The sequence below is a fragment of the Procambarus clarkii genome, chromosome 48 (genome assembly GCF_040958095.1).
Source record: "Procambarus clarkii isolate CNS0578487 chromosome 48, FALCON_Pclarkii_2.0, whole genome shotgun sequence".
Taxonomy (NCBI): domain Eukaryota; kingdom Metazoa; phylum Arthropoda; class Malacostraca; order Decapoda; family Cambaridae; genus Procambarus; species Procambarus clarkii.
This window is the reverse complement of record NC_091197.1, coordinates 8,385,282-8,399,563: the sequence shown is the minus strand read 5'-3', so window position 1 is coordinate 8,399,563 and position 14,282 is coordinate 8,385,282. Positions and strand designations below refer to the sequence as shown.

The 14,282-nt window shown below is 48.5% G+C and overlaps 1 protein-coding gene and 1 pseudogene across 5 annotated transcripts in view; both read right to left on the bottom strand.

Moving 5' to 3' along the window:
* The window catches only part of LOC123764741 (cell adhesion molecule Dscam2), a 63,933-nt gene that overhangs the window by 37,567 nt on the left and 12,084 nt on the right, over positions 1-14,282 (bottom strand). For all 5 annotated transcript variants that reach the window (XR_011222339.1, XM_069302552.1, XM_069302554.1 and 2 more), the window contains exons 8-14: positions 10,864-10,968; positions 9,593-9,713; positions 8,962-9,138; positions 8,413-8,554; positions 6,568-6,716; positions 1,540-1,647; positions 883-1,059 (exon numbers count right to left, since the gene is read on the bottom strand). Coding sequence is in view for 4 of the 5 variants with exons in the window: in XM_069302552.1 (XP_069158653.1) it covers positions 883-1,059; positions 1,540-1,647; positions 6,568-6,716; positions 8,413-8,554; positions 8,962-9,138; positions 9,593-9,713; positions 10,864-10,968 (979 nt within the window). In the remaining variant the exon portion in view is untranslated. The remainder of the gene's footprint in view (positions 1-882; positions 1,060-1,539; positions 1,648-6,567; positions 6,717-8,412; positions 8,555-8,961; positions 9,139-9,592; positions 9,714-10,863; positions 10,969-14,282) is intronic.
* LOC123764924 (U4 spliceosomal RNA) lies at positions 9,920-10,052 on the bottom strand (annotated as a pseudogene).

Genomic DNA, 14,282 nt, shown 5'->3' with positions numbered 1-14,282 from the left:
ATTAAAGGTATGTTCTGTATTTGTGTCATATGTTAGTTCTTGGACCCGCCTCTTAACATTTATAGGTGTATTTTAGTTTAGATTCCCTTGCCAGGGACAGGAAGCCTGTTGTGCTTATCGAGGTCTTCCTAGGATCCTAGGTCAATGGATGCCTATCCTACAGGATTCAACCCACAACAGCAGAGTAACTCCAAGAAACCTATATAGTACTTGAAGAATAGAGGCAAACATATAAGGAAATGGACTATCGAGCCCAGTACCAATCGGTTGTGAGCCGAATGAATTAATTACAGGTAGGTACAGGAAGTTAAGCCTATAGCTGGAACGTTGCTGTAGTGCGGTCTTGACATCCAGGGTAATGTACACATTTCAGCTTTACATAATGTATTTTAAACAAATTTAAAACCTGTATTTAAATCCAGAAGTAGTAAGACAAAAGAACTGATACATAATGAACACATTTAAACTCAGAGGCCACTAACCTTCCTCTGTGGTAGTGGAGACGGGGACGAGGGAGGGCTAGGACACTAACCTTCCTCTGTGGTGGTGGAGACGGGGACGAGGGAGGGCTAGGACACTAACCTTCCTCTGTGGTAGTGGAGACGGGGACGAGGGAGGGCTAGGACACTAACCTTCCTCTGTGGTGGTGGAGACGGGGACGAGGGAGGGCTAGGACACTAACCTTCCTCTGTGGTGGTGGAGACGGGGACGAGGGAGGGCTAGGACACTAACCTTCCTCTGTGGTAGTGGAGACGGGGACGAGGGAGGGCTAGGACACTAACCTTCCTCTGTGGTAGTGGAGACGGGGACGAGGGAGGGCTAGGACACTAACCTTCCTCTGTGGTAGTGGAGACGGGGACGAGGGAGGGCTAGGACACTAACCTTCCTCGGTGGTGGTGAAGACGTGGACAAGGGATGGCTGGGACACCCCGAGGTCGTTGTGGGCCATGAGCCTGACAGCGTAGGTGTGGTAGGGCGTGAGGCCCGTCAGCAGGTGCCATGCTGCCCACTGGCCTACGCTTACGTTACGCCCATGGGACGCCCACGACTCCTCTTCGGCTGCTCTTGTCGGCGAGGGACGCCACCAGGACGAGGATGCAATGAAAACATTGGGCATTTTATAATGAGGCGATTCATAGAATTACTGTGGAAAGTGAGAAGCTGCGCTCTCACGCCTAAGGTCATTAGTTCTCACAGCACCAAAATACCAAAACACAAATAACGAGGCAAGATGTTGCAGTCTTTGCAACCGTGTCCCGTGTCGTGTTTAGGGCAGCTAAAACCCGTACCAGGCCTCAAAAAATACTTCATCGTGATGAACTAAAGCAATACCATGGCTCTCATTCTCAGCATTGTCTGGTGGCCTGCACCCTAGACGCTACACTTTATCATGCCTCCCATACAAAGTGGAGTCAGGACTGCTCACCGTGGTACTGTATGGTGACAGCAGCGGGCTAGGGCAGGGGGGGGGGCGCAATAGTTACAGGTGGGGACAGGGGAGGAGGGGAGATAGTGACAGGTGGGGTCAGGGTTGCTCACCTCTGTACTGTATGGTGACAGCAGCGGGTTGGGGCAGTGACCACGAGAGGCGGGCTGAGCGGCTCCCCACGTCAGACACCACCACTCCTGAAGGCGCAGTCGGTGGTTCTGTGGGACGGGATGATCGTTACTTTAATTGAAATAAATTATCTTGTATAATATCACACACTCGAAACATATACACGCTCACAAAATTGCACTCACACTCTCGCAAAAATGCACTCATGCTGGTAAACGTGTTCTCTCACTCTCGCAAAAAACTGCGTTGAATGTAACGAAACACCATTTCCTGGGTGAGCCCTTGAGGTTCTCTGAAGCTATCAAACTAACATGTGCTATATTAGTTTTATGTCATCAGTCTTTGGAGCTCGAGTGCCTACCGGGGACCGTGAGCCAGAACCTGGCCCCCTTCAGAGGTGAAGGGAGCAATGGCCATACGAGCCCTCTATATGGGGGAATTTCCTAGCAGGAATTCGTTTGGTTATTTAATATATTTATTTCTCAATTTAATTAAAAAATTAAAGATTAATAAATGGACTAATAAGTTATTTTAAGTAGACTGTAGAGTTAAGTTCGGTTCCAGCCAGGTGTTATCTACTACATATAATTTTTTTTGCGGGGGGGGGGCGATTTCATAATCTATACCACCTGAGGTGGATAACAAAGCTACAAATATTAGTTAACTGCAAGTCACTATGTAAAATTTGAACGCTTAGCTCCAACGTAGTAATGGCCTGATAAGAAGCCCAAGATCTCCCTCAATCATGGACAAGGATCCTTGTTGGTAGACAAGATAATGGCATCTGGAGTAACTTCATGACTCTGAAGATGATCTGGCGTCCTTTTCTGCTACATTACCTGCCGAATAAGTGGTAAGTATCACATGGTATCTGTAAGATGAGTATATTCAACTTAAAGGAGTAAGCATTAATAATTTGACTTACCCATTTTGGTTATATCATGTTTTATAACCAGGCAACCTTTACCAAGATTATGATAATGGCCACCACATAACCATGAAACATACTCAAAAACAACACTTTCCTGTAAGTAGAACGGAATATTTATGTTCCCTGTGTTGCAAGGCTCGGGAAAGATGTACGTGTCGATTATATCAAACACTAGTACTGTACTTTGGCGTCGGTGGGTACACAAGTATGGCGTCAAATGTGAGGAGAATTAACATATCCATGCGTCTCGGCTACCATGTGTGCGCCCGCCGCCACCTCTCTGGATACGTCCTGGACGCGTCCAGTTTTCTCCGATTCAGTTATCAGTTATAGAAGGAAGTTGTTTGTTTATTCATAATTTATTGTTATATCCAGTCTTGATAAATACTTTTCTTAGTATATTAACTCTTAAACTGGAAATATTATATCCATTGGGAGAAACATTAGGTACCTCGGCTGCTTGGCTGACGAAACAATTTCCCATTATTTCCTGGGAGTCACCAGGTACACTGATAAATTTAGTAATGTTAGTATTTTTAGTAAATACCTGACAACCATTTTAACTAGCTACGTCGTGGGTTAGTAATTTGATATCGGAATTTCAGACACTCTATATGTAGTGTTAGCCATGTCTGCCATAGATCATTGAAGGCACCTAAAAAGGTAGACGAACCATTACAAACCTCTAACTGGTGAAAATTGTAACTTACATCCGAACAGAGCCACAGAACGCCTCCAACGATAAACAAGGAAACTAGCAACATATCATCCAACTAGTGCGCCTGTTCCATACCGCCTCACCTTTCCCGACTGGCACTCAGGCGAGCTGGCCACTCTACTCTAAGTTTGAAGAATGATGAAAACCGTCGATTGGAGGTATAGAGGGGGTTAAAGAGCCTCCGGGGCTCATTTAGAAAATGGCGTTTCATTACATTTGTACCTTGACTTTAGCAAAGCTTTTCATATAGTACCACATGAGAGACTGATTAAAAAGATAAGAGGCTCATGGTATTGGGGGTGATTATTAAGTTCTATTAGGGCATGGCTATACCAAAGAAAACAGAGTTAATATAAATGGGGTTAAGTTAAGTTAGAGTGGGAAAATGTTGTAAGTGGAGTGCCTCAAGGCTCTGTCCTGGGACCTCTGTAGCTTATAATATATATAAATGGCTGGTCCACCATGGGGTCAGAAGTACCACTCTCTGTCGAAAGGACTCGAGCCGTGCCAGAACCCAAAGCAGCAGCTGGACCGGAGGATGAAGTTACAGGAACCACCACCTCGACCAGTCCTGCCAGAAAGCGTCCACCGTGAATGCCTCAGAGTCGGAGAATGGCACCACGTATACTGGGAGGCGCCGGGACCAACCCAATCCGAAGAGGTCCACCTCCAAGCGCCCGAACGTTTGACAAGCCAGAGGAAGGTGGCGGTGTCGACTTTCCACTTCGTTGAACGAGAAACAAAGAGAGACATGTCGTCTGCTTGGGCAACCGCCGAGTGATCCGGGTTCCCCTAAAAAAGGCAGACGACAGGACGGCAGCCGGAGCAAAGCCACAGGAGGAAGAGATTTGGATGCAATCCAAGAACCCACATGAGATCCAGTCAAGTCCGAACCCGAGATGAATCCAGATGTGAATTCCTCCGTGACACAAGGAACGCGAACCCAGCAAGCCAGGAAAGAACATCTCTGGTGAGCAGACATGCAGACAATCTGGGAGCCCAAACCAACCAATTCTCGAGGCCAGAACCCGATCCCCTAGCAGGCAAAGAAAGGCCGCCACAACCCGGGTGAAATGCGTGAAAACACGAGGTACCAGATTCAAGCCGAATGGAAGGCAACGAAAGCGGTAAGCCAGACGTCCGACCATGAACCTAGTCAATCCCTGAACCCCGGATGAATAGGAACGTGCCAAGATGCATTTTTGAGGTCCAGAGATATCGTCCAAGTGAAGAAAAGAAAATCTCGAGAAGAAACCGGATCTGGGACAAGGAAGTCACTCAAAAAAAAGTGGCAGTGAATCCAACGGTTCAGATAGGACAAGTCCAGTATGAACCACAGATCTTTTGGGTTCCCTTCTTAAACAAACGGGAACTCGCTTGAGGGACGAAGGTATTTCGACCACTCCCAAGCGAACCCACTCCAAGATGACCTGACGGACTGAGAAGGTGCCTGCCCCGAACAGAGGAGCCGCCGCCCAACGCCACGAAAAGCCGGAATAGACGACATGAAAAGCCCGCGGATCGTGGGATCAAGGATGGGCAAAGAGAACCAACCTCCACCCCCTCCATCGCCCCATCAATGGAGCGCCGCTCGAAAGGGCCGATGGCTCCGAAACTGGCATCAAAGGCCCACCTCGATCTACTAAAACCTGGGCCCCGGCACGACTACACTGGGAAGAGCGAGCCCGCCCCTTCCCGCGGAACACCAACAAATAAGAAACAGGGCGGCAACTGGCAGAGGCCCCCGATAAAAACTGAGTAACAGTCCTCTGGAAATAGCAGGGGACAGAACCGAGACGAAAACTGTATAGTCAGGGCCCAAGCAGAATCTAAAGAGCAAGGACAACCTGCAAACACGCGAGATGAGGCAAAAAACATAGAAACCACTTCCAGGAGGATCGACACAAACAGCTTCAAAAAGGCAGCCGACGCCTAGGCAGCCAAAACCAGAATTTCGGCCGAAGAATCCCTACTCAACGCTTCCACATCCTCCGAAAGCCAACCCAAAGCCCAGCTCGAGAAGACCAAGTTAGCGCAAGACCGTAGCTAAATGACAGAGTTCGATGCTCAACCGTCACCAAGGCAGCTAAAAAAAAAAGGAGGGGACTTGAACATGTAACTGCTCCATACCCATATCACGGGAAAGTGCAGAGCCGAAGAGGCACGCATTGAGGAACTCCAATGAGGCCCTCCCCCCTCAGAACACTTGCAACAGCAAGGAAACCTCTCCACACAAGCGTGCAGGTTCGGTACAGGACCTGGGGCAGAGCCCATATCTAAACCCAATACCCTTGAAGAAAAGACCAAGTCCAAGGTAAAAACTTCAAAAAGAGGACTCTACTGGGCCGATTCCGAAGCTTCGGCGAGGAATTAGAGCTCAACTTCCGTCCCAGAGTCTGAAGGGGCAACCCCTGAAGCCACCCGAGCCTCATCAACAGCTAAACCCCGCCCTGACCAGGAAACCCTCAAACGTTTAGGAGCCTGCAGCAGGGAAAAGGGTGAGAGTTGGGGGGGGGGGGGACAGGACGAACAACTCCCACCTGGGAGTTGCAGAGCAAGAGCGCAGACTCACATGGCCATTGCTCCCTTCGCCTTTCTGAGGCGGGGAGGGTGCCAGGTTCTGGCTCGTGGTCCCCAGTAGGCACTCTAACTCCAAGGACTGATGACACAACTAATATGGCATATGTCAGTTTGATAGCTTCAGGGAGCTGACGAGGATCCCCTCAGAAACGCTCTCAAAAATGATCTCAAACGTGCACAAAAATGCATTCACGCGAAAAAATACACTATGCTGGCAAACATGCATTCTCACTCTCGCACAAATACACTTACACGCTCCCAAAAAATGCATTCACACGCTGACAAACACACCCTCACGCTGGCAAACATACACGCACACCACATATTACATTTTGAGAAGAGTCTATTCTACGCTTTCAAACTTCATAATCACTTTAAATCACGGATGATAAAACACCTTAGAAACTGTTTCGAACATCTCGTCAATACCATTAACATGCCTAACACGTTCCTTTCCATACCTGTACCCCTATCCCTTCCTACATTCTGGAGAGATATGGTCTATCATTGCTCCCACCTCAGGTGTCTCCACCTCTTTGGCAGGGTCCCACACTGATGCCAGATTACACTCCTCCTTCCCGTCGTATCCCCAGTGGTGGTGCTCGCTTGTGACAGCGATCACCCGGGGGCTGATCACCGTAGCAAAGCGGGTGCTGGCATACGAAAGAGGGGAAGGGAGGGTTGGGGCAGGATCAGAACACACACAGGGTGTATGTACGGGTATGCAGAAGTGGGGAGGGGGGGGGGGGGAAGAGTATATAGATACGTGTTGGGACCCACCTATGATAGCGATGTCAAAGATGTGGGAGTGGTCGCCGTGGGGGTTGGTGGCCCGGCAGGTGTAGGTGCCGGCGTCGCCTGAAGTCACCGCCCTGATCTCCAGGACAGCTCGCACCAGTCCACCAACTCTGCTCTCTCGCACAGACACTCTGCGCCCAGGAAGAAAACGTTACATGAATGGCATTGCATTTGTCAACAGCAGCCACGAGGGGCGCCCTGTGTGAACACCTGCAGAACACACACTGGCAACACCAGCGATGACAACACCAGAGTAACAAGCGAGCAGTTGAACAGCAGAACAACACGACATGACTGAGCGCTGCGACCACCAGTTTGCCGTACACAATAGAATTCACACCTGCGACAGGTGTTAACAAAGGCTAGGTCAACGGCCGGGTCAGGTCAGGTCAAGTCCACATTGCAATGATGGATTATGTGACAAGGCACCAAAAAGGGAGGTGGGCAACAACATACCTGACAGCTTCGTGATCGCTAGCACAGCTGACCCGACATGACCTGGCCTGGCCACACCCTGACATGTTATACTGTTAATCTGTTCTGCTGTGTACTGCTCTCTTGTTACACTAATAACATAAGTACATATTAATCAAAGAAACTGCAGAAGGCCTATTCGCCCATACGAGGTTGCACCTACTTATATGCACCCAACCTCATTCATATATAGTCTAGCCTACGCCTGAAACATTCATGTGATCCCACCTCTATTATCTTCCCCGGCAATCAGTGCCACAAATCAGCAACCCTGTTATCAAACCAATATTTACCCAAGTCGTTAAAAAATATAAACTTAAGCATTGCATATATTCATTGTTTCGTATCCCATTTTGAGATGATAAATTTATATTCCTCATTCATATCCTCTTGTTATGCTCATTCATCCACTTGCATACTTCACCTTTCTGGAGAACAGGTGTGTGCGGCTTGGAGGACGAACAAGAAATGTTGAACAAACGCTGGCTGGACAGGACAGTTGAGACTCTGGAAATAGGCACCGATAGTGGAACAGGTGAAGTGTGCCATAGGTGAAGAGTGGGCCACAAGTGAAGAGTGGGGCCACAGGTGAAGAGTGTGTGACAGCTAAGGATACAGCTAATAAGTGATATCCAACAACTTGGGCTGGAAGGTAGAGCGACGGTCTCGCTTCATGCAGGTCGGCGTTCAATTCCCGACCGTCCAAGTGGTTGCGCACCATTCTTTTCCCCCCCGTCGCATTCGAAATCCTTATCCTGATCCCTTCCCAGTGCTATAAATCGAAATGGCTAGGCACTTTCCCCCTGATACTTCCCTCCCCCTCTAACAAGTAATGATAGGTAAACAGGTAGTCAAACAAGCACCCAACACGTACACAATATAAACCAAGGAGTGGTTGTAACTACTACAAATATGTAAACAATGGGCGTCTTTACAAAGTTTAGACAAGTAAGAATAAAGTGCAGAGAGACTGTTGGCCCATACGAAGCAGTGTCCGTATAAACTTACGTCCACTCAAATGATCATATAGAACCAGTCCTAATAGCACGTCGTATGAGTCGGTACTTAGCGCTACGTGTGGGAGGACGTTGTTTGCTGTGTCGGCGCCATGGGGACCATTTCTGATGCATTTCCGAAGGTTCCTTTCATATAAAAGGGGTGACGCCGAGGAAAATAAGACTCGCGTCCCTACCAAAAACAAGAAATGGACCTCCCAATCCATCTTACAGATGATAATGGACCCATACCCATATTACGGGTGGAAATGGGCCCCCATACACATCGTGTGATTAGTTGTGAACCCTAATTAGTTGGGCCAGGAGAACTGTACCTGTGACCTGGTGGGAACTGTACCTGTGACCTGGTGAGATGGGGGCGTGGTGACGGTGCCAGGTGAGGGCGAGGGGGGGATCGCCTGTAGCCTCACACGCCACCGTCACTGTCTGTCCAGCATGACCCGTCACTCGACCCCCTTCCGTCACCACACGCGCCGGTGCTGTTATGAGGGACCATCATACATTAGGCCGGAAGAAACACACATCCCAGGACCATTATTATTGGGCAAGAATCAAAATAGCGGGAGGGACACAATGGCACAAGGAACAAAATAACACAAGGGGACAACAATCATAGGGCAAAGAACAATCATCCTTAGATTATGTATTAATAATACCTGGCACAGGAGCGGGGCTGTAACTTCTGGATACAAGGGAAGAAAGTGGAACAAGGTAAACATATGAGGCATTGACAAGCGTTCCCTCGGCCTGCTCCAACCCTCCCACACCTACCAGAGCTGCTCCATACCTGCTTCAACCCTCCCACACCTACCAGAGCTGCTCCACACCTGCCCCAACCACCCACAAGTAAGCTTGGCAACCCCCACAGTGACCCACCACCACTCACCATGAACTGTGAGCTGGACCACTTTGGACAACGGCTTCCCGACGGAGTTGGCGGCTCGGCAGAGGTACCAGCCGGCGCTGGCGGTGGAGAGCTCCGTCAGTACCAGCGACCCGTTGGCCGCCTGTGATGACCTCACGCCCTCCAGTACCACACTCTGGAACTCTTCAGCTGACTTGCCTGTAACACACGGTGAAGCTGATGGGGACACCCATGGTGAACCAGGGACACGGGGAGGGTGTTAGGGACCAGGGGACAGTTTGAGTGACAGGCAATGAAGGAGACGAAGGGAGGTATATGGAGGTAGATGGGAACAAAATATTACTTGAGCGACTGATGAGAGATGAGTGGGACCAGTTGATGAGAAGGATAGCTTGGGATAAATAATGAGGATAGCTTGGGATAAATAATGAGGATAGCTTGGGATAAATAATGAGAAATTGAAACAAATTGACGGGGAAGTATAAGAGAGGTCAACTATTTAGATATAGGAAATGATGTCGTCTGATGGGTGAGGGAGGGGGGGGAGAAGGGACGGAGGTGGAGACACCCACAGTGATGGGGGAGACACCCACAGTGATGGGGGAGACACCCACAGTGATGGAGGGGGGATGGGGGAGATGGGGCGTGTTACCTGGGGCCTTGAGCCAGGTGATGGCGGGGTGGGGGAAGCCTCGGGCGCTACAGTCCAGCACCACCGTCGACCCCACCACCGCTGTGGCGCTCACTGGCTCCACCACCCACCGTGGCGACACCTGCAACAGTGCACACATGTCTCACACACACACACCTGCTACAGTGTACACATGTCACACACACACACCTGCTACAGTGTACACACACGCCTGAAACAGTCTATACGTCACATACACTTGCAACAGTGTACACGTGTCACACACACACACCTGCTACAGTGTACACATGTCACACACACACCTGCTACAGTGTACACACACACACCTGCAACATCGTACAAACATCACATACACCTGCAACAGGTGTGCACCTTAAACAGGTTGACAGATTTTTTCAACTAGCAATACTCGCACCTCGGATATACCTCACGGATCACGATACTGCCACTGCACAAAGCTAGGTAGACACAACCTTGATTCAGGTCCACGTCTTTAGATAAACTTTGTATAGAATAAAGCAATATTTTGGTTATAGTTCTCTCTCTCTCTCAAGCTGCAGGATCACCAGTACTACAGTCTATGTCTCATTATTACGTAATCACTCTGGAAAACATTATATCATTTGATAACATTTCTTTCACTATTCATTTATGTAATAAGTCTTACCCCTAAAAATGTAAACCTCAGTTCACTGATTATGTTAAGTTTAAGTCCATGACACTGCACGTAATTACTGCCTTTAAGTAATGTATAATCACTAAGTATCCACTGTTATGTAGAACATGTCAGGATAATTTGTACCATTATGGCATTAATGATATAGGATAAAAATCCACACCTAAACATTTGTCAATTTTATATAAATATTTCACCAAGTCTTTCGCAGTCTCCTGAGTGCTTTCTCCTGGTCTGAGTGCTTTCTCCTGGTCTGAGTGCTTTCTCCTGGTCTGAGTGCTTTCTCCTGGTCTGAGTGCTTTCTCCTGGTCCGAGTGTGTGGTCTGGACCAAACTTATATTAGTCGTTGACATGTAAATCTCAATCTTACCACACACTCAGATCCTGAGCAAGCACTCAGGAGTGTGTGAAAAACTGTGTGTGATTCATAACAATGTCGCCAAGTACATAAGTGTGGGTTTTTATCCTGTTTTTATGTCTGTAAGAAGACATTGCCATTACTTATTAAGTACACTGCCTTGACCTTGACGGTGGCACCTGGCCCTGGGTACCCTACCTTGACCCTAACGGTGGCAACTGGCCCTGGGTACCCTACCTTGACCCTGACGGTGGCAGTGTGGTTGGTGGTGGCGGCAGCGTTGGCAGCCTCACACGTGTAGGAGCCGGTGTGGTGTTCCCTGAGCTTCTTGAACAGTAGCACCTGTAGAACCAACAACCCGTCACTGGTGGTCGTGCACCACACCACACACATATACACAACCACAGGTGGTCGTGCACCACACACATATACACAACCACAGGGTCTCGTGCACCACACGCACACACAACCACAGGGTCTCGTGCACCACACACATATACACAACCACAGGGTCTCGTGCACCACACGCACACACAACCACAGGGTCTCGTGCACCACACACATATACACAACCACAGGGTCTCGTGCACCACACGCACACACAACCACAGGGTCTCGTGCACCACACACACATATACACAACCACAGGGTCTCGTGCACCACACACACATATACACAACCACAGGGTCTCGTGCACCACACACATACACAACCACAGGGTCTCGTGCACCACACACACATATACACAACCACAGGGTCTCGTGCACCACACACATATACACAACCACAGGGTCTCGTGCACCACACACATATACACAACCACAGGGTCTCGTGCACCACACACATATACACAACCACAGGGTCTCGTGCACCACACACACATATACACAACCACAGGGTCTCGTGCACCACACACATATACACAACCACAGGGTCTCGTGCACCACACACATATACACAACCACAGGGTCTCGTGCACCACACACACACACAACCACAGGGTCTCGTGCACCACACACATATACACAACCACAGGGTCTCGTGCACCACACACATATACACAACCACAGGGTCTCGTGCACCACACACACATATACACAACCACAGGGTCTCGTGCACCACACACATATACACAACCACAGGGTCTCGTGCACCACACACATATACACAACCACAGGGTCTCGTGCACCACACACATATACACAACCACAGGGTCTCGTGCACCACACACATATACACAACCACAGGGTCTCGTGCACCACACGCACACACAACCACAGGGTCTCGTGCACCACACACACATATACACAACCACAGGGTCTCGTGCACCACACACATATACACAACCACAGGGTCTCGTGCACCACACACATATACACAACCACAGGGTCTCGTGCACCACACACACACACAACCACAGGGTCTCGTGCACCACACACATATACACAACCACAGGGTCTCGTGCACCACACACACACACACACAACCACAGGGTCTCGTGCACCACACACATATACACAACCACAGGGTCTCGTGCACCACACACATATACACAACCACAGGGTCTCGTGCACCACACGCACACACAACCACAGGGTCTCGTGCACCACACACACATATACACAACCACAGGGTCTCGTGCACCACACACACACACAACCACAGGGTCTCGTGCACCACACACATATACACAACCACAGGGTCTCGTGCACCACACACACACACAACCACAGGGTCTCGTGCACCACACACATATACACAACCACAGGGTCTCGTGCACCACACACATATACACAACCACAGGGTCTCGTGCACCACACACATATACACAACCACAGGGTCTCGTGCACCACACACACACACAACCACAGGGTCTCGTGCACCACACACATATACACAACCACAGGTGGTCGTGCACCACACACATATACACAACCACAGGTGGTCGTGCACCACACACACACACAACCACAGGTGGTCGTGCACACCACGCACACACAACCACAGGGTCTCGTGCACCACACAGTCACACAACCACAGGTGGTCGTGCACACCACGCACACACAACCACAGGGTCTCGTGCACCACACACATATACACAACCACAGGGTCTCGTGCACCACACACACACACAACCACAGGGTCTCGTGCACCACACACATATTCACAACCACAGGGTCTCGTGCACCACACACACACACACAACCACAGGGTCTCGTGCACCACACACACACACACAACCACAGGGTCTCGTGCACCACACAGTCACATATACATCTATGTAACTCTGCTAACATCACCGTGAACCAAGAGAGGAACCTTCAACAAAATATACACTACACGAAATACAAGCTAATCCTTGGGTAACAAATATACACACAAGAGAAGCTGCCATTTCTTAAGATTTTATATAAATAGTTTGAAAGCAGCTGTAATTTTTTGTAAGATTGTTATATGCGTTTCTACTGTGATTTATTTGTCTCAGATGTAAGCATTAATATTTGGGCTCTATTATCATCTATGTATAAAAATTTATTATTGTTACTATTATTAGAATTATTATTGTTAATATTATTTTGAATATTATTAGCTATACGCGGCCACGCATTATTGTGGCTCAGCAAACCTCCCTTGTCCCCCCCCTGTCCTCCCTCTATTCCCCCCTCCCCCATCCCCTCGTTCTCCCCACCATCCCCCACTCCCTCGTCTCCTTATCCTCTCCACCATTCTTCAGTCCCCCATCCTCTTGTCCTCCCACCATTCCCCACTCCCCCGTCCCCTCGTCTTCCCCATCATTCAATTCCAATACAATGTCACACGAAATAATTAGATCAAAATGAAAATAAATCGAAATCCATGAAAATAAAATTTATCAATGCAATCCGAAACATTGAAGTGGAATCTTAACATATTTAGTATAGCGTGTGTTGCTCTTCGTTAACAAATGTAGCCGTTTTTCAAAACAAGCATGTTTTTACCTGTCACAGGTGTGGCATCTATATAGTTGGTACATAAAAACACGCACCTATTCGAATGTAACGTTGTGTCAAAATTTCAACGCTATCGGAAAAGATGTTTCGGAGATTTCCCTCACATAAAAACTCGCATGAAAAACACAGTTTAAAAAAAGAAGCATGTTTTTACCTGTCACAGACGTGACATCTATATAGCATGTATATAAAATCACGCTCGCATGTGAATGGAACGTTGTGTGAAAATTTCTAAGCAATCGCTGAAGAACTTTCGGAGATTAGCGAATTTGAACAAACGAGCATTTACATTTATATATATATTGTTTCATGCATTGATCTAAGATGAAGAATTACAAACAGAAGTGGATGACCTATAAATAACATTGCTCATTAACTTTCAAAAGATAATTCTTACACTTATATAGAACTTCAATCCAATATTATAATTTTTGATGAAAGATCAGGAAAACGTGTTTATACATGTATGTGCTAGGAGCCCAGTCCCCACACCTGTGTGTGCCAGGAGGCCCAGTCCCCACACCTGTGTGTGCCAGGAGGCCAGTCCCCACACCTGTGTACGAGGACTGGCGCCTATGGTGAAGGGGCGAGTGGTAGTGCAGGTCTTGTTGCCAGTACTCTCACCCTGGCATGTCCCCACAACCCATCCACCACTTTCTCCCCCAT